The sequence below is a fragment of the Prionailurus bengalensis genome, chromosome D3, assembly GCF_016509475.1.
Source record: "Prionailurus bengalensis isolate Pbe53 chromosome D3, Fcat_Pben_1.1_paternal_pri, whole genome shotgun sequence".
Lineage (NCBI taxonomy): Eukaryota > Metazoa > Chordata > Mammalia > Carnivora > Felidae > Prionailurus > Prionailurus bengalensis.
In genome coordinates, this window is record NC_057356.1 from 71,286,453 (window position 1) to 71,307,997 (window position 21,545).

General features: G+C 38.8%; 1 protein-coding gene across 1 annotated transcript; it reads right to left on the bottom strand.

The window, feature by feature from the left end:
- Positions 1-715: 715 nt before the first annotated feature.
- Positions 716-1,518, bottom strand: LOC122470778 (14-3-3 protein zeta/delta-like). Its single transcript, XM_043558861.1, has one exon. It carries the CDS (start codon positions 1,468-1,470, stop codon positions 739-741), a length of 732 nt encoding a protein of 243 aa, XP_043414796.1. The 5' UTR covers positions 1,471-1,518; the 3' UTR covers positions 716-738.
- Positions 1,519-21,545: the final 20,027 nt, after the last annotated feature.

Here is a 21,545-nt window from a genome sequence, read left to right on the forward strand (position 1 = left end):
ATGCTCTTTCTTTTGGGGCGAATTCCTTCATTTTGTCATTTCTTAAGGGAGAAAAGGAATTAATGAGGTAGAAAAATTAAAATTAAAAAATATTAAAATTAAAATATTAAACACACACAAATTGAATAAATGGTGCTAGATCCTAGGCGTGTTTTGGTCTGGGTGTTGAAAATGGTTTGACAGATTAGAGAAAAAAAATGGGAAAAAAAGGAAATCATTTGAGAATTTGAAAAAAATGAATACACTGAAGTAGACTAAAATGAGATGATGGGAGTAAAATAGAATTTGAAAATATTTACACAAAAGTAAAGAGTATAGTAGAAAAAAATTAAAGAAAAAAATATTTTTTTCTAGAACCAATTATCCCTTTTATTCCCCACCAGGACAAACCAATATGTAGGCAGTTTTCTTTGCTTAGACATGGAAACAGTTTTAACACTGGCCCTTGTGAAGCCACAATGTACCAAAAGTTCTATGCCAAATGTATATATTAGTATCAAAATTCCACATCCCCATATTGGCCACCTCAAGATGAAAACAGATAACTCCCTAAATGTTAACTTGCTCTACTCCCCTAATGTTAAACATAAAAACCACATGGGAAATATAGAAATTCAAATAGAAATAACATAAACCTGTCATAAATCGTAAACAAAATACTATTTGTGGGACAGCATGGATGACAAATGGTCTACTGTGTAAATTTTAAAATAAGGCAGACAAAAGTTGGAAGGCTGGTTAATTTTCCCCTCCTTCTGCTTCAGCTTCATCTCCTTGGGTATCCAATGTCCACAATGTCAAGTTGTCTCTCAGTAATTGCATTATTAGTGTGCTGTCTTTGTAGGACTCTTCACTTAATGTATTGAGTTCAGTAATGGCTTCATCAAAAGCTGTCTTTGCAAGAGAGCAGGCTTTCTCCGGGGAGTTCAGAATCTCATAATAGAACACAGAGAAGTTAAGGGCCAGACCCAAACTGATAGGGTGTGTTGGTTGCATTTCCTTTTTGCTGATGTCAAAAGCTTCTTGGTATGCTTGTTGTGACTGATCCACAATCCCTTTCTTGTCATCACCAGCAGCAACCTCAGCCAAGCAACGATAGTAGTCTCCTTTCATTTTCAAATAGAAGACTTTGCTCTCTGCTTGTGAAGCATTGGGGATCAAAAACTTTTCCAAAAGAGACAGTACATCATTACAGATCTCTCTGAGCTTGGTCTCAATTTTGTCTCTGTATTCTCGAGCAATCTGCTGTTTTTTCTCAGCCCCTTCCGTCTTTTGCTCAATACTTGAGACGACCCTCCAAGATGACTTGCGGGCTCCTACAACATTTTTATAAGCAACTGAGAGAAGATTCCTCTCATTGGATAATTCAGCTCCTTGCTCAGTTACAGACTTCATGCAGGCTGCCATGTCATCATATCGCTCAGCCTGCTCGGCCAGCTTGGCCTTCTGCACCAGCTCATTTTTATCCATGACTGGATGTTCTGTGTCCAGAGCGGGTGGTGGCGGATGGATGGACGGGGGCTCAGCAGTCTCAAGAAAAATATTTTTAATAGAAATTGAAAGTAGAAATGAAATTTTTCTGTTTCTGCATTCAAGAAAAAGAAAAGAAATGAAAAAGAGAAAAAAGAAAAAGAAAAAAATCGTTTGAAAATTTGAAAAAGGAAATACTTTGAAGTAGACTAAAATAAAATGATGGAAGTAAAATAGAATTTGAAAAAAATTACACAAAAGTAAAATATAGTAAAAAATTAAAGAAAAATATTTTAAATAAAAATTGAAAATAAAAATGAATTTTTTCTCTTTCTGTATTCAAGAAAAAGAAAAGTGAAAAAGAAAAAAAAAAGAAAGAAAGAAAATTGAATAGATGGACCTGCTAACAGATTGAAATAGGACTGAAATTACTTCATTTTCCCCTAGAAGTCAGTCTATGTAGTGCTTTAAGTCCATAAACTAAGCCGGCAGTGAGACTTGTGTTCTTGAAGAGCGAAGTTGGGCCAGTTGGGTGGGGCTCAGTGTAATGGCTCCATTCTCCACTACCTGGCGCTGCTAGCCTACTGGGGTGGAGTGGTGCTGCGCTTGTAGGTGCCTATGCGCATGCACAGGAGTGGTGAAAATGGTGTCACCCAGGTACTCAGTCTCTAGTATCAGAACTCTGTTCTCCCCAGTCAGCAATCGCGCACCCGTCCTATCTTCAGCTTTTGTCCGCTCCCCGCTTTTTCACTGTCCGTGGCCAAGCCCCAGGTAATACCTCTCTCCTGAGTCTTGTCTCAGAGTCTTGTTTTCCCCAGCCCCTTACTTCCAAAGGACTGCGGCTTTTACCTGTTCTGCCCCTCTGCGGGAGGGTCTCACTGAGCAATGGCCAAATGTTGGCTGCGCCGAGGAACGCTTGCTGGACCCTGCTGCTGCCAGTGCCCTGAGACTGTGGCCAGGTGCCAGCCCACCCCAGAAGAAGTTTGCAAGATAGTGTAGCAGCAACTTTTTAGGGATTATGGAAAATCACAACACACATTTGACACCAGACTCCACCCTTAACGACCTTGTTCCAGTGCCAGAGAATGTGGCTATTCTCGGGTCTGCTCAGACCAGGTGGCTTCAATAGTCTCTACCAAATGTCCTTCCAGCAGTGGAACCGTTTTTCCCCATGTGGCTCAAGAACCTCCTGGACCCCACTCTGCTCCTGGGGATTCGCCCTTCCCACCAGAGCACCGCCAGGTATCAAGCTGCGGAGTTGCAGACTTTGCTCTCCCCTTCTTTACGGTCTTAATGGAATTTAAACCCTCTCCTTTCTCCTTTCTCCATTCTTCCTTTTTAGTTTAGTCCCTGTGGCTGTTTCCAATTTTCCACTTTCCCTCTAGCTGCTTTTGGGGAGGGCTGCTTTTCCCGCATTCTCCCCCCTCCCCCCACCCCCACCGTCTCTGTCCTCTCTCCGCCCACAAAAGCAACTCCCTGCCCGCTGTGGCTTCTCGCTCCCCAAGTTCACATCTCTGTGCCACGTACCTGCTAAATTCTGTGGTTCAGGTTGTGCAGATTGTTGTGTTAATCCTCCAATCAGTTTTCTAGGTGTGCAGGATGGTTTAGTGTTGGTCTGGCTGTATTTCATGGACAGGAGACACACAAAAAACTTCCATCCTGTTCCTCCATCTTGGCTCCTCCCCTTAGTTTCATTCATCGTTTTTATTCTGTTTCATTTATTTCCATTCTGATTTTTATCATTTCCCTTTTCTACTAATTTTGGGCTTTGTTTTAGTTCCTTTAGAAGTCACATTAGATCATTTATTTGGGATTTTTCTAGTATTTTGAGTTAGGCCTGTATCACTGTGAACTTCTCTCTTAGAACTGCTTTTGCTGCACAGATTTTGTAAAGTGTTCCATTTTCATTTGTTTCTTCTTTGATTTCTATTTGACCTACTGGTGGTTTTGTAGCATGTTCTTCATTTGCTGTATATTTGTGTGTTGTCTTACTGTAATTGATTTCTAGTTTCATAGTTTTGTGGTTGGAGAAAATGTGTCATATTATTTCATTCTTCTTGAATTTACTGAGAATTGTTTTGTAGCCTAACATGATCTATTTTGGAGAATGTTCATGTATGTGCACCTGAAGAGAATGTGTATTCTGCAGTTTTTGGATGAGTATTCTGTATCTGTCTATTAAGTACATCTGATCTAACATGTTATTTAAGGCCAGTATTTCCTTATTGATTTTCTGTCTAGATGATCTATTCATTGATGTAAATGGAGTAGCAAAGTCCCTTACTATAATTGTTTTACTGTCAATTTCTCCCTTTATGTTTGTTAATATTTGTTTTTTATATTTAGGTGTTCTTGTGATGGGTGCATAAATATTTATGAGTATTGTATCGTCTTCTTGGATTGATCCCATTATCATTATGTAATTCCCTTCTTTGTCTTTTGTTACAATTATGGTTTTAAAATATATTTTTTCTTACATGAGTACTGCTACTCCAGCTTTCTTTTCATTTTATATGCATGGAATATAATATTATTTATATTATATATAATAATACATTTTCCATTCCTTCACATTCACTCTGTGTCTTTAGATCTGAAGTGAATGTCTTATAGGCATCATACGTATGGGTTTTGTTTTTTAAATCCATTCAGCCACCCTGTTCCTTTTGATTGGGGCATTTTGTTCATTTTCATTTAAAGTAATTATTGATAGACATGTACTTATCGCCATTTTAATTATTTTCTGGTTGTTTGATAGTTTTTCTCTGTTCCTTTCTTCTCTTGGTCTCTTCCTTTATGATTTGATGGTTTTCTGTAGTGTTATGTTTGGGTTCCTTTCACATTATTTTTTGTGTATCGTAAGTTTTTTTTCTTGGGGTTACCATGAGGTTTATATACATTGACATACATATGTGTGTGTGTGTGTATATGTGTGTGTATATATATATGTATATATATATATATACACATATATATATCATTTATGTTATTGATATATACATATATATGTATATGTCAATCTATTTTAATCTAGATAGTTGTTTAAGTCTGAATGCATTCTAAAAGCATTACAATTTTACTTCTCCATTACCACATTTTATGTTTCTGATGTCATATTTGACATCTTTTTTATTTTATGTATCCCTTACTACTTATTTTAGCTATAGTTACCTTTACTGTTTTTGTCTTTACCCTTCATACTAGCATCTTGAAGTGGCTGACCCACTGCCTTTATTATATATTTGCCTATATGGTAAGAAATTTTCCTTATATAGATTTCATAGACTTTTTAAAAAATTTCTAGCTATGACCTTTTCTGTTTCTCTTACAGAATACCCTTTAACATTTTTTTATAAGGCTGGCTTGGAGGTGATGACTCATTTAGTTCGCTTGTCTGGGAAAATCTTTCTTCTTGAATTTTGAATGATAGCCTTACTGGGTAGATTTTCTTCGTTGAAAGTTTTTCTCTTTCAGCACTTTACCTAAATCCTGCTGCTATTCTAGCCTGAAAATTTCTGCTGAAATATCAGACAATTCTAAAGAATTTCCCATGTGACTATTTGATTAATATTCTTTGTTTATCTTTAGTCATTTTATGATTATGTCTTGGTTTAGATCTCTGTGTTCATTTTCTTTGGGACTCTATGCTTCCTGACCTGGTATCTGTTTCCTTCCCCAGGTTAGGGAATTTTTCAGCAATGGTTTCTTTAGTAACTATTTTGCCCTTTCTCTCTTTTCTTCTTCTGGGACCCTTACAAATGTGAATATAAGAAATTTCATTTTGTCCCAGAGGTCCCTTAAATTATCCTCACTTTTAAATCTTTTAAAACAATTTTATTTTAGGGAGAGAGAGAGAGCACATAAGTTGTGGAGAGAGGCAGAGGGAGAGAGAGAGAGAGAGAGACTCTCAAGAGGGCTCCATGCTCAGCAGGGAGCCTGACACAGAGCTGAATCTCATGACCCTGGGATCATGACCTGATGCTAAATCAAGAGCCAGACACTCAAATGAAAGCATCACCCAGACACCCCATCCTCATTTTTAAAACTTATTTTGTTTCTTTTTGTTGTTCTGATTGGGTGATTTCTACTCTTCTAACAAGTTGCTGGTCCATTTTTTTCTATATCATCTGCTATTGATTCCCTCTGGTGTATTTTTCATTTCAGTTTTTGTATTCCTCAGCACTTGGTTGGTTCTTTGTTATATATTTTAATTTTTTGTGGGGATTCTCACTCATGGTTCCACCATCCTTCTCCTGAGTTCAGTGGACATCTTTATTATCATTACGATGAACTCTTTATCAGGTAAATTACTTATCCCTTTTTCATAAGATTTTTTTTTCTGGGGTTTTATCTTGTTCTTTCATTTAGAACATATTCCTCTGTCTTGTCATTTTGTTTGGCTTTCTGTTTGTTTTTATGAATTAGGTAGAACAGCTGCCTCTCCTGGTCTTGAAGGAGTGGCCTTATGTACGAGCGTTTCCTGTGTAGACTGCATGTACCTGACTGGAGAAGCTGCAGACTGGGTGCGAAGGTCTTGGATCTTGCTGTATGGGGGCTACCTTGACAAGACAACTGGAGCTAGAGAAGACCTGATCCAGATGTCCCTTGGTGTGCCATACTAGGGCTTCCTTGGCAGGGTACTGCAGCAGATGCAGGCTAGGAAGATCCTGGGGTGTACCATGCTGGGACTGCCTTAGAAGACAGCTAGACCTGGAGTGGGCATGGGATAATGGGGTCTCTGGGCATGCTAAACTGAGGCTGCCTTGGTAGAGTGGCTGCAACTGGAGCAAGCATGGGGCAAGGGATCTGGGTGTGCCACACTGGAGTTTTCTTTGCATGGCACCTGGATGAGGCACAGGCCAGTGAAGTCCCAGGATGCATTGCATTAGTCCTGCCTTGGGATGACTTGTTTGGGTGCATGCAGGCTGAGCATCAATTTTGGATTGAAGACTCCCAGTTTATGATATGTTCTTTTGTGCATAGTAACTTCCTAAACGCTATTTCACTGTCATGGTTTTAATCTTTATTGTTTTTTAATTTTTTTTTCAACGTTTATTTATTTTTGGGACAGAGAGAGACAGAGCATGAACAGGGGAGGGGCAGAGAGAGAGGGAGACACAGAATCGGAAACAGGCTCCAGGCTCTGAGCCATCAGCCCAGAGCCTGACGCGGGGCTCGAACTCCTGGACCTCGAGATCGTGACCTGGCTGAAGTCGGACGCCCAACCGACTGCGCCACCCAGGCGCCCCTTGTTTTTGAATTTTTGACAACACACACCTGTGTCCTCTTTAAATCCAGCTGCCCATACTTGCCACTTCTGCTAGGGCAGTCATACATGAATTTCTTTTTCACAGGAGAAAACTCCAACTTACAGACATCTAGAGGAGTCAGTCTATAAGTTGGACTAAGCCATTGCAATTGTTTCTCTAAAGTTTCAACTAAGAGACAAAGAAAGGGTAGTTAGTAAATTTCCTGAGCTGAAAGAACAATTGCAGTCAAGTCAATCCCATGTGAACTATGAAAGAGCAGGAAATGTGCAAGTGGATGACTTGGGCCTGCAGAGAGGGGAGCCTAGCAAACAGGGAGGTGGGGCAAGACCTGGTCAGTAACAAGTGTAAGAGATGGAAAGTGATACCCCTGAGTGAGTCCCTAACTTTCTGATTCCCAACTTCAGATTCCATGAAGCCTCACTACGCTTACATTCAAAATAATACTGTCAGTCTTTTTAGTAACCACACCCCATGACTTTGCTTTTGCGAGTTGGAGTATTCTTAACAGTCTGATCACACACCTAGAAAAGGACACAGCAAACTAAGGGAACACACTCAGATGGGGGGGATAGGACAGTGGCCTACTTCTTCAGACATCTGTGCTTTAAAAGGAACGTGCTTAAATGGGGACACTAGCTTCTAATCCTCTTGTTTTACCTTTACGGGATGAAACTTCTACCCTATGAATGAACTGGGATAAAGGAAATTGAGACTTTAGTATTTCTTTTTCTTTCTGTACCTGTGGCAAAAATTCTGTCTTATAAATGGTGGAAAGGTGGATAAAAGAGCCCCTGACTTCTCTGCCACACTTGCCAGGAACTTAACCTGAAACATGTAGCTGGAGGGACACTGGTGAGAAATTCTAATGGCTGCCTCCTACAATAAAACACTGTATCCCTTGAGTGCGAGCTGAAGGATGACAGTCCTACCTTCTTGTCTACCCATCCAGAGTGGAGCTTCTGTCCTGAGTGGAATGGGGAGAGGGAGTGGGCTATGGCTTATATGTCACAGGATCTAGCTGTTCTTAGCAAGATTTAATAGATTTTCATGAATAAATGTTTTTAGTCTATGATCTTTATGGACAACTTATTTGTCTTAATTAGAACAATTTAAAGAGATTTTTTATGTTTTTATTGAAGTATAACTAACATACAGTGTTATATTAGTATGTACAATATAATGATCCAAAAATTGTACACATTGCTCAGTGCTCATTCACTAAGTGTACTCATTATCCCCTTTACCCACCTTTCCTCTGTATTTGAGTCTGTTTCATTGTTGTTGTTTTCTTTATTCATTTGTTTTCTTAAGTACCATATGTGAGGGAAATCATGGTAGTTGTCTTTCTCTGACTTACTTCACTTAGCATTATACACTCTAGGTTCATCTGTACTGTTGTAAATGGCAAAATATTTCATTCTTTTTTATGGCTGAACAATATTCCATTGTATATATATATATCACCTCTTTTTTATCCATTCATTTATTGATAGACACTTGGGTTGCTTCCATATCTTGACTACCGCACATAATGCTGCAGTAAACATAGGGGTGTATATTTCTTTTCAAGTTACTGTTTTCATTTTCTTTGGGTAAATACCCAGTAGTAGAATTACTGGATCATATAGTAATTATATTTTTAATTTCTTTTAGGAATCTCCATACTGTTTTCCACAGTGGCTGCACTAATCTGTATTCCCACCAAGAAAAGATTTTTTATTTCTGTGTCCTCTCCAACACTTGTTATTTCTTCCCTTTTTGAATTTAGCCAATATGACAGGTGTGAGGTGATAGCTCATTGTGGTTTTGATTTGCATTTCCCTGATAGCGATGGTTGAGCATCTTATCATGTGTCTGTTGGCCATCTATATGTTTTCTTTGGGAAAAGGTCTATTTAGGTCCTCTGCCCATATTTTAATCAAATTTTGGGAGTGTTGAGTTGTATAAGTTCTTTAAATATTTTGGATATTAACCCCTGATTAGATATATCACTTTCAAATGTAGTCTCCCATTCAGTAGGTTGCCATTTTGTTTTGTCGATGGCTTTTTTGGTGTGCGAAAGCTTTTTGTTTTGATGTAGTCCCAATTGTTTAGCTTTGCTTTTGTTTCTCTTATCTAAAGTGATATCTAGAAAAATGTTTCTACGGCTAATGTCAAAGAAGTAACTGCCTATGTTTCTTCTAGGAGTTTTATGGTTTCATGTCTCACATTTAGGTCTTTTTAATCCACTTACAGTTTATTTTTGGATATGGTGTAAAAAAGTGATCCGGTTTCATTCTTTTGCATGTAGTTGTACAGTTTTCCCAGCACCATTAGTTGAAGAGACCATTTTTCCCCATTTTTAAAAATTTTTTTTAATGTTTATTTTTGAGAGAGAGAGAGAGAGAGCACACGCAGGGGATGGGCAGAGAGGGGAACACAGAATTCAAAGCAGGTTGCAGGCTCTGAGCTGTCAGCACAGAGCCCAATGTGGGGCCTGAACCTACAAACCGTGAAGTCATGACCTGAGCCAAAGTCGATCACTTAACCGACTGACCCACCCAGGTGCCCCCATTTTTTCCCCATTTTATATTCCTGCCTCCTTCATCGTAGATTAATTGACCATATAGGTGTGGGTTTATTTCTGGGTTCTCTCTTCTGTTTCATTGATTTATTTGGTTCTTTGTTTTGTTTTGTTTTGTTTTGCCAGTACCCTATTATTTTGATTACTACAACTTTGTAGTAAATCTTTAAATCTGGGATTGTGATACTTTCAGCTTTGTTCTTCTTTCCCCAAATTGCTTTAGCTAGTGGGATCTTTTATGTTTCCATAGAAGATTTAGGATTATTTGTTTTAGTTCTGTGCAAAATGTTGGTATTTGGTAAGAATTGCCTTAAATCTGTAGATTACTTTGGGTAGTATAGACATTTTAACAATATTTGTTACTCCCATACATGAGCATGGGATATCTTTCCATTTATTTGTGTTATCTTCAGTTTCTTTCATCATTGTTTTGTAGTCTTCACAGCATTATGTCTTTCACCTTGTTGGTTAAGTTTATTCCTGGGTATTTTATTTTTGGTACAATTTCAAAAGTCTTTAAGTAGTTGTTTAAAATCATTTTCATCAGTTATGATGATTTTACCAGAGAGTAGGGCCACAGAGCTCTTCCTATCACCATTCTAGAAGAGGGACTCCAATGAATATATGCTTAAGATTTCATAATTTCATACAATTCCTATTGTTTGTATCATGACTGTTACTTGCATTATCAGATACCATTTAAAAAGTAAAATATTTAAAGGAAAACATTAGTGTTTTAAAACTGGGGGAAATATGTTTAGCATATTTTCAGAGGATTTTTTTAATTACTAAAAGAGAATCATTTGTATTTCAACTACTTTCATATACACAGATGCTTCCAATCAGCTTGAGGGCACTTGAAAAGAGTTGATTCTTTTAAATATTCTAACTTCCCTTTTACAATCAATTCTTACACAAGATTTTGTAGCTTTCAGTCATGCCCCTGTCTAAAGTAGAATAATAATTCTTTCCTTTGTTTCTTGGCTAAGAATTCTTGAGGTCTCCATGGTATTCCTGCTTATGTTTGGACTCCATGGTATTCATCATGATTGTTTACTTGAAATGAAATTGATTCGGAATTGATGTGTGTCAAAACTGTGAACAATCTGAGACTTTACCATGCTTACAAGCTAACAGGTTAGCATACCACACTTTTCATGGGTGCTGGCAGAAGACCCAAGATTCTTAGATGAAACAGAAAGCATAATTCATTAGAGCAACAGCCATAGTCACGTTATCATCATTTTATTTTGGTTACTTGAGCCCCAGTTCCCACATGACAACACCATGAGGGTAGGGTGACTTTTGCATTATAGGAGAGGAATCCTCAGTTTAGAAAACCCAAATCTTGTATATTTTACAAGAGTCCTGCCTCAACTTTGCACCAGAGAGAGGCATTATATTTCTTACCCTGGACAGTAAATAAATCTGCCTTTTATTACAGAGGGAGACACTATCTTTATCTTTCAAGATTGTTTGCGATACAAATATTCTTGAAAAGATAGTCTAAAACATAGCTACTCAGTAGTGCTTGTACATGCAACACGTACATAAATGTGAGACTCGTGGAAAACAGTCTCCCAGCAGTGTGAATCATTTAGTTTCAACGTTTTTCAATGACAACCTAATCAAAAAGCAGCGCCTGAAAATGGGAACTTCATTGGAAACAGTGATTCATACAGGTGACATTTCATTTACCTGAAGTTTATACTTGCAGGTGCCAAAATTCCCAATGATAAGTACTTGTGATGGAAACATTCAAAATATATATAACAAATTATTGTGTCATTTTCAACAGATGGTAGAAACACACAGACATTTATTAGTATGGATACACAACATGATAGTTATAACCTATTCTATAAGATCACTGTGCTTTGGGGAGATCTGACTGGTGCTTACATAAAAGGCTCCCCCAAAGCAAGTATGACAACATGCTAGAGTAGGAATTGTCTAACTAGTCTAACTCAGTTGGCTAAATCCTCAGAACCAATAGTTATTTAGGAATTAAACCAACCCTTCTAAGAGTGAAGGAATTCTAGGATCTTATACTTTGCCCTGGAGTGGTAAAAAATAAATGCATTTATAATATATTAGCCAATCTGTATCTTAAATATCCTGAATTTTAATTAATGAAAACCCATTACTAGTACCCACTAAGTTGAGAAAAACCCACTAATTTCATCAGTGAAAACTCATTTAAAAATTTGGTGTGCTAATTAACAAAACATCCAGTGTGGATCAGAATAGTTAAAAATGCTTATAGTGGCTGGGTCTTTTCATATTAAATGCTGGAAAATGTATTCTTGATCAGGGTGAAACTTATCTCCTCAAAAAGTGTGGACTAAACTCCTCAAACTAAACATGCATATGCACTGTCAGTACTGCATACAGTGTAAGTTACAGACTTCATGGTACGAGGTTACTGTTAATTCCATTTTGCAGCTGAGGAAACAGAGGCACAGACTGGTTATGGAACTTGCTTAGCGTCACAAAGACAAGAAATGGCAGGCCTAGTTCAGAGTCAGCATCCAGTTCTGTTGAGTGCTATAATTCACTGCTGGGTTCTGCTGCATCTTTAATTTTTTTCCCCATATGCTGTCTCTACCAAGTAGTCGATTTCCATTATTTACTTCTTTTATGGGTCTCCTTTTCCTGCTTCTACTAGTTAGCAAATTAAAATTCTCTGGGAGCTGAAAATCCAGATATAGGAGTTCTTTGGGCTTTTTGCAATCAGTAGGATTGAATGAAAAGAGTGGGCCCTGGATTTGGTACTGAGGCCTTGTGAAAGCTGCTTCCAGGATTCCTAAAGGCTGTGGAAATCTGTCCTCTCTATAAGTGGTTTGTGACTGTGTTTAATTTTAAGGTTAACAAAGGGGGAAGTGGGAGCAGGTGATGGCTGGGTTGCACTTGATGACTTTGGGAGAACGTTTCTGTGGTGACCGTCTGGTATTGTGTAAGGATGATTATTAATTCCAGCTATCAGCAGGGCCCGAGCCAGATTAATCTCCATATGGCAGAGAGGCACAAGAGATGTGAGTGTAACCATCGATATACACAGGTCTCAACCTTATCTACATGCTGGCATGGAGCATGTCAGTTTCTAATTCTTCTCTGGGAATATATCATTTGATTCATGTGTGAAAGATCAGTGAGGGAGGTGTATAAATCGCAGTTTTGTTCAGCCTCCTGGGCAGTTTGAGCCTGCTAATTTCTACAGCATGCATGATATATAACAGAACAGCAACCTTTCAGATTTACAGTCTCTCCTTTGAGTCAAAATTAAGCAGGCAACCATTTATTAACATTTCAAAGACAAAGACCTATGTTCTGGTTAGCACTACAAGTTTAGAGAAGTTTGATGAATGAAAAGCCCTTCTCAATCTCTTTACCCAAGGTGTTCATTTGTGAGTATGTGCAAGCATATGTGAGTGTTGGAGAGTTGTGTATACCCCTGGTATACACAAGGCTTACTCTCTCGCTTCAGTTAGGTCCCTGGTCAAATGTTCTTTATCTGCTAGGTTTTCCCTGACCATACTTTGTTAAATAAGACTCCTCCCCATCCTCCACTGTCACTTCTCTTATGCCATCTTTATGTACCTTCGTAGAATGTATTGCCACTCAATACATACATCTATTCTGGCTGTCAGTCTCTCTACTTAGACTCTGAGCTCAATGAGAGCAAGGATTCTGTCTCACTCCATGATCACATCCTTAGACCCTAGAAGAGTACCTGGCACACAGTAGGGATTCAGTGAGGATTTGATAAAGGAAAATGAAATGTTTGCAAAGTTTCTTCTGTGCTTTCGATTGGCAATGGAGAATAGGCAATTAATGTCATTCAACATTCAAAGTAAAGGACTTTAATTTGCACAGTGCTATTGGCAAAAAATATTTCATTTAACTGCCATTAGCCCTTGTCCTGGAATGACTCCATGCTGTTGAATTGCAAATATTTCTGCTTTCATTTGGAAGAATCAGTGAAATTGTGTGATAGCAACTGAATTTTTCCCTTTTTTTTTTAACATGCAATTTGCTATCTGTAGAATAACTAGATTATCCCTAATGGTAAAACACAAATAATAAGCATTTTGATCCAGACAAGTTGGAGAAAGGCCAAAAACTAATAAAAGTAAAGGGATAAAATAACACAACCTCCTCAGATTAAGTAAATTGACTAATGAGAAAAAAAGTTTAGTTACCAGTGGCACCAAAATGAAACATTAGTAATGTTTATTACTAGAAACCTGGAGAACCTAAAATTATTCTATTATTTTTCTTTAATGCTTAATTTAACCAGTAGTCATAATGATACAGAAAACCTTTCAGGGAAGAAGGTCATTATGAAAAAGGTGGAATTTGCTCCATAATTCTGAGATATTGCAAATGTTACTAAATACTCATATTCTACAGTACGCTGTTTTCCAGAGCCACCAGGCTTTATGAAACAATTATTTTTAAGTCTCCATCAAAATAGGCAAAATTTTCCTTTTCCTAAAATTTGTAGCTGAATTCTAAAATTCAGTAGACAAGGGCTCCCAACATATTTCGTACTTCATGTCCTGTGTCCAGGATGTAGTGGAGGCCAAGATGAGGTAAGTATTTAGATTGTTCACCAGTCACAGGAAAGCACACGCAGCTTGAGCCACACACACTTCCAGAGACCATTGTCAAAGGCTGTTCCTACCCAGGATTCTCAGTTGTTTATCTCTATCCAAATTCATTATGATTTTCCTCTCACTTGTAAAGGTCTTCCCTCATCCCTCATTTCCTTCTCAATCTTCAACCCACCTATAATTTGTGACCCAATTCCATTCTTCCTTGGGAAGTCCTGCCTGGCTACTCTAGCTCATGAGTATGAATGCTCAGTGCCATATAGAATTATAAAGAGGAGATATTGATAAGTATTTATTGAGCTCTTACAATGTGCCGAGACTGCAGGTTACCAATATTATCTCACTTAATCTTCCTAATAACCTGTGAGGTAGATAGTATCATCATCCACGTTTTTTTGCAAATGACGATTAGAAGGATTAGAGAATGTCTGAAACCATTTGCTCTATAGAGGTGAGGCCTGTGGTCAAACCAAGGGAATTTCCACCACACATAACTTAATTTCCATGCTGCTGTATAGTTATTGTTGTCTCATGTCTCATTTTTGCCTGCCAAACTGGATCATAAGGTCCTTTAAGCAAGAAACCAACCCTATATTTCTTTAGTACACTGCTTAAAGATTTTCATGATTGCCCAGTAGACATAAGTAAATAGTTGCTGATTGTTTGATAGAGTGGTCTAAGACAATTTCCTTTTTCACAGTCCCAGAGAGATGACCATCACATCTTGTCTATTGTTTCCCTTTTTTTATTTCTCGACCATCCCTTGAGGCCGTTTGTTTACTAACAGAGATGAGTTGTTTGATTTACCCAAACCCAACATAAGGCAATGCTTTTTCTCAGTGATTTAATGGCTAGGCTAGATAATGCTTGTTCCTTTATTCATTTCTTATGGAAACTACTTAAGACAGCTTCAGTCTCCAAAGAGATTCATCTTTGCCAGCCCCATTCATTGCTCTGTAATCAACTGTAGAGTATTTGAGCCCTCTCAAAACAATAGAGGAAAACCCAGTTTACTCTCCCCCTTTTATAGGTATGGAAACTGAGACTAGTTGGCCATAGCAGGTATCATGCTTCCCAAAAATTGGTCCTTGGCTTCTTTCGCTGCACTATTATTGGGCCACTACAAAAGCCATGAAGGATACTGCATGAGGGCTCATTCCTTGACTCTCCTGGACCTAGAGTTCTATGCAAATATCAACAAAGCAAGGTAATAGGTAACAATCTTTTAAGAGTTCAGAGAAGGCAGAGTATACTCAGTGTGGACTAAGTATAGTCAGGGATAACTCCTCAGAGGAAGGTATAAGTGACTTGGTAATTAAGGGTTGTGGAAGATTTTGGCAGGAGAAGATGGAAAGGGGTTGTGGACTAGAACAGTATAGAAGTGGTAACACCAAAGCTATACTTGGAGAGTATTTGACAATATGAGAATATTGGCTAGAGGAAGGTCCTCGTGGAAGAGTGGGGAGAAAATTACCTCTGCCAGAGATCCACACATCTGAGGAAAAGCCTAAGAAAATTTTCAGTTGGAAATATCAAAGTTTTTGAGCATGAAGGTGATGTGATAGAGGTGTTTTGTGAAAATTTATCTAATTGTGGCTGGCGAGTTCAACTTGAGTGGAAAGTAACTGGAAGTAGGCCAGCCAACTTAGAGGCAAATTTAGATGCTTTAGGGCCTGTTTACTTCAGAGCTCCCACACATTACAATGAAGCCAGTTAGTATCTTATGACTCAGAGAAGTGAGATTTAATTTTTGATCTAAACATTTTCCTGGTAAAAGGAAAGAGGGATTTTGATGAGGGAGATCTGTTAGACATGGAGATGCTCTACCTACATACCTCTTCAGCGAAGGACTTGATGGTCCTTGAAGGACTTGATGCCCACAGTAGTGGGCAATAAGGTCATCGGGTAACCTGCAGCTCTCAGCATGTTCAGGATCTGTCTAAGCCAAGAGCTACTCAGGGCATGCTTCCTGGTGGCTAAGTAAGGCAGGGTATAAGGTATGGCCATTTCTCAAGATGCAAGACATCCTGATGAACAGAGGAGTGAGTTGCAGTTTTGTGGGACCTGCACTGAAGTTCAGTTTTTCCCTTTCCTCAAATCTGCTTCCAAATCTCAACGATTAACTTAATGGATATTTAGTTTCTCACATAACGCATGTTCATAGCAGGTGTTCTGGGATTTCTGATCTTGCTTTGCTTATGTTTTGGATCTAGGATCTTGTTGGACAGACTTCCAATACTGTGTACCTCTTCACTCAGTTATTCTCTTTGCTGTGCATTATGGTGATGGCCATGGCAGAGGGAAAAAGAATTCTGGAAGGTCTCACATTCAAATACTTTAGCCTGGAAATGGTATGTGTGACTTCCATTCATGCTTACCAGCCAGAAGTAGTCACTTAGACTCACCCCACTGCCCGGAAGTGTAGGAAGTGCAATCTTATCATTAACCAAGAGGAGGAGGGACCTAGAAATATTTGATCAAGTCCACAAATAACAAAAATATTTGCATCTTTCTTTCTTTCTTTCTCACTAATGTCCTACTTTTATTATTTTCCAATTGGCTCCCTGAACTTAAAACCTGCCAGCATGCCCACAGACACTGCTGAGGGTTTTTAAGAATCCCCTGGCTTGTGGATCATCAAGAGACTTTTTCTCTCTGTCTAAAATAGGGGTGTATAACGCTGTGCTTCTGTGGATCCATCCCTCCGGTGGGTCTGACTCCCTCCCGGTGCCGCAGGGCCCCTCCCAAACTGGATCTCCGAAGGAAAAGTGAGTTGAGCCTGCCCCTCCCGCCCCTGTGCACCTTGCCCATCCACCCCAGCTAATACGCCAGATCCACAGCACCACAAGCCTGGCAGTGTGCAAGTAGCCCAGATGGGCCACGCCACCCCACAGTGAATCCCACCCCTAGGAGAGGGGAAGAGAAGGCACACACCAGTCTGACTGTGGCCCCAGCAGTGGGCTGGGGGCAGACATCAGGTCTGACTGTGGCCCCACCCACCAATGCAAGTTATTCAAGACAGCACAGGGGAAGTGCCCCGCAGTCCTGCACCACTCCAGGGACTATCCAAAATGACGAAACGGAAGAATTCCCCTCAGAAAAATGTCCAGGAAATAACAACAGCCAACGAACTGATCAAAAATGATTTAAACAATATAACAGAAAGTGAATTTAGAATAATAGTCATAAAATTAATTGCTGGGCTTGAAAACAGTATAAAGGACAGCAGAGAATCTCTTGCTACAGAGATCAAGGGACTAAGGAACAGCCAGGAGGAGCTAAAAAATGCTATCAATGAACTGCAAAATAAAATGGAGACAACTACAGCTCGGCTTGAAGAGGCAGAGGAGAGAATAGGTGAACTAGAAGATAAAATTATGGAAAAAGAGGAAGCTGAGAAAAAGAGAGATAAAAAAATCCAGGAGTATGAGAAGAAAATTAGAGAACTAAGTGATGCACTAAAGAGAAATAATATACGCATAATTGGTATTCCAGAGGAGGAAGAGAGAGGGAAAGGTGCTGAAGGTGTACTTGAAGAAATAATAGCTGAGAACTTCCCGGGTCTGGGGAAGGAAAAAGGCATTGAAATCCAAGAGGCACAGAGAACTCCCTTCAGACGTAACTTGAATCGATCTTCTGCATGACATATCATAGTGAAACTGGCAAAATACAAGGATAAAGAGAAAATTCTGAAAGCAGCTAGAGATAAACATGCTCTAACATATAAAGGGAGACCTATAAGACTCGTGACTGAACTCTCTACTGAAACTTGGCAGGCCAGAAAGGAATGGCAGGAGATCTTCAATGTGATGAACAGAAAAAAATATGCAGCTGAGAATCCTTTATCCAGCAAGTCTGTCATTTAGAATAGAAGGAGAGATAAAGGTCTTCCCAAACAAACAAAAACTGAAGGAATTCGTCACCACTAAACCAGCCCTACAAGAGATCCTAAGGGGGATCCTGTGAGACAAAGTACCAGAGACATCGCTACAAGCATGAAACCTACGGACATCACAATGACTCTAAACCCGTATCTTTCTATAATAACACTGAATGTAAATGGACTAAATGCACCAACCAAAAGACATAGGGTATCAGAATGGATAAAAAAACAAGACCCATCTATTTGCTGTCTACAAGAGACTCATTTTAGACCTGAGGACACCTTCAGATTGAGAGTGAGGGGATGGAGAACTATTTATCATGCCACTGGAAGTCAAAAGAAAGCTGGAGTAGCCATACTTATATCAGACAAACTAGACTTTAAAGGCTGTAACAAGAGATGAAGAAGGGCATTATATAATAATCACAGGGTCTATCCATCAGGAAGAGCTAACAATTATAAATGTCTATGCGCCAAATACAGGAGCCCCCAAATATATAAAACAATTACAAACATAAGCAACCTTATTGATAAGAATGTGGTAATTGCAGGGGACTTTAACACTCCACTTACAGAAATGGATAGATCATCTAGACACACGGTCAATAAAGAAACAAGGGCCCTGAATGAGACATTGGATCAGATGGACTTGACAGATATATTTAGAACTCTGCATCCCAAAGCAACAGAATATATTTTCTTCTTGAGTGCACATGGAACATTCTCCAAGATAGATCACATACTGGGTCACAAAACAGCCCTTCATAAGTATACAAGAATTGAAATCATACCATGCATACTTTCAGACCACAATGCTATGAAGCTTGAAATCAACCACAGGAAAAAGTCTGGAAAACCTCCAAAAGCATGGAGGTTAAAGAACACCCTACTAAAGAATGAATGGGTCAACCAGGCAATTAGAGAAGAAATTAAAAAATATATGGAAACAAATGAAAATGAAAATACAACAATCCAAATGCTTTGGGATGCAGCGAAGGCAGTCCTGAGAGGAAAATACATTGCAATCCAGGCCTATCTCAAGAAACAAGAAAAATCCCAAATACAAAATCTAACAGCACACCTAAAGGAAATAGAAGCAGAACAGCAAAGACAGCCTAAACCCAGCAGAAGAAGAGAAATAATAAAGATCAGAGCAGAAATAAACAATATAGAATCTAAAAAAACTGTAGAGCAGATCAACGAAACCAAGAGTTGGTTTTTTGAAAAAATAAACAAAATTGATAAACCTCTAGCCAGGCTTCTCAAAAAGAAAAGGGAGATGACCCAAATAGATAAAATCATGAATGAAAATGGAATTATTACAACCAATCCCTCAGAGATACAAGCAATTATCAGGGAATACTATGAAAAATTATATGCCAACAAACTGGACAACCTGGAAGAAATGGACAAATTCCTAAACACCCACACGCTTCCAAAACTCAATCAGGAGGAAATAGAAAGCTTGAACAGACCCATAACCAGCGAAGAAATTGAATCAGTCATCAAAAATCTCCCAACAAATAAGAGTCCAGGACCAGATGGCTTCCCAGGGGAGTTCTACCAGATGTTTAAAGCAGAGATAATACCTATCCTTCTCAAGCTATTCCAAAAAATAGAAAGGGAAGGAAAACTTCCAGACTCATTCTATGAAGCCAGTATTACTTTGATTCCTAAACCAGACAGAGACCCAGTAAAAAAAGAGAACTACAGGCCAATATCCCTGATGAATATGGATGCAAAAATTCTCAATAAGATACTAGCAAATCGAATTCAGCATAAAAGAAGAATTATTCACCATGATCAAGTGGGATTCATTCCTGGGATGCAGGGCTGGTTCAACATTCACAAATCAATCAACGTGATACATCACATTAATAAAAGAAAAGATAAGAACCATATGATCCTGTCAATCGATGCAGAAAAGGCCTTTGACAAAATTCAGCACCCTTTCTTAATAAAAACCCTCGAGAAAGTCGGAATAGAAGGAACATAAAGATCATAAAAGCCATTTATGAAAAGCCCACAGCTAACATCATCCTCAATGGGGAAAAACTGAGAGCTTTTTCCCTGAGATCAGGAACACGACAGGGATGTCCACTCTCACCGCTGTTATTTAACATAGTGTTGGAAGTTCTAGCATCAGCAATCAGACAACAAAAGGAAATCAAAGGCATCAAAATTGGCAAAGATGAAGTTAAGCTTTCACTTTTTGCAGATGACATGATATTATACATGGAAAATCCGATAGACTCCACCAGAAGTCTGCTAGAACTGATACATGAATTTAGCAAAGTTGCAGGATACAAAATCAATGTACAGAAATCAGTTCTTATACACTAATAATGAAGCAACAGAAAGACAAATAAATAAACTGATCCCATTCACAATTGCACCAAGAAGCATAAAATACCTAGGAATAAATCTAACCAAAGATGTAAAAGATCTGTATGCTGAAAACTATAGAAAGCTTATGAAGGAAATTGAAGAAGATATAAAGAAATGGAAAAACATTCTGTGCTCATGGATTGGAAGAATAAATATTGTCAAAATGTCAATACTACCCAAAGCTATCTACACATTCAATGCAATCCCAATCAAAATTGCACCAGCATTCTTCTCGAAACTAGAACAAGCAATCCTAAAATTCATATGGAACCACAAAAGGCCCCGAATAGCCAAAGTAATTTTGAAGAAGAAGACCAAAGCAGGAGGCATCACAATCCCAGACTTTAGCCTCTACTACAAAGCTGTCATCATCAAGACAGCATGGTATTGGCACAAAAACAGACACATAGACCAATGGAATAGAATAGAAACCCCAGAACTAGACCCACAAACGTATGGCCAACTCATCTTTGACAAAGCAGGAAAGAATATCCAATGGAAAAAAGACAGTCTCTTTAACAAATGGTGCTGGGAGAACTGGACAGCAACATGCAGAAGATTGAAACTAGACCACTTTCTCACACCATTCACAAAAATAAACTCAAAATGGATAAAGGACCTGAATGTGAGACAGGAAACCATCAAAACCCTAGAGGAGAAAGCAGGAAAAGACCTCTCTGACCTCAGCCGTAGCAATTTCTTACTTGACACATCCCCAAAGGCAAGGGAATTAAAAGCAAAAATGAACTACTGGGACCTTATGAAGATAAAAAGCTTCTGCACAGCAAAGGAAACAACCAACAAAACTAAAAGGCAACCAACAGAATGGGAAAAGATATTTGCAAATGACATATCGGACAAAGGGCTAGTATCCAAAATCTATAAAGAGCTCACCAAACTCCACACCCAAAAAACAAATAACCCAGTGAAGAAATGGGCAGAAAACATGAATAGACACTTCTCTAAAGAAGACATCCGGATGGCCAACAGGCACATGAAAAGATGCTCAACGTCGCTACTTATCAGGGAAATACAAATCAAAACCCCACTCAGATATCACCTCACGCCAGTCAGAGTGGCCAAAATGAACAAATCAGGAGACTATAGATGCTGGCGAGGATGTGGAGAAACGGGAACCCTCTTGCACTGTTGGTGAGAATGCAAATTGGTGCAGCCGCTCTGGAAAACAAGGTGGAGTTTCCTCAAAAAATTAAAAATAGACCTACCCTATGACCCAGCAATAGCACTGCTAGGAATTTACCCAAGGGATACAGGAGTACTGATGCATAGGGGCACTTGTACCCCAATGTTTATAGCAGCTCTTTCAACAATAGCCAAATTATGGAAAGAGCCTA

Excerpts from the sequence above, each read along its gene's own strand:
- LOC122470778 (XM_043558861.1), bottom strand. The coding sequence starts at position 1,470 with ATGGATAAAAATGAGCTGGTGCAGAAGGCCAAGCTGGCCGAGCAGGCT.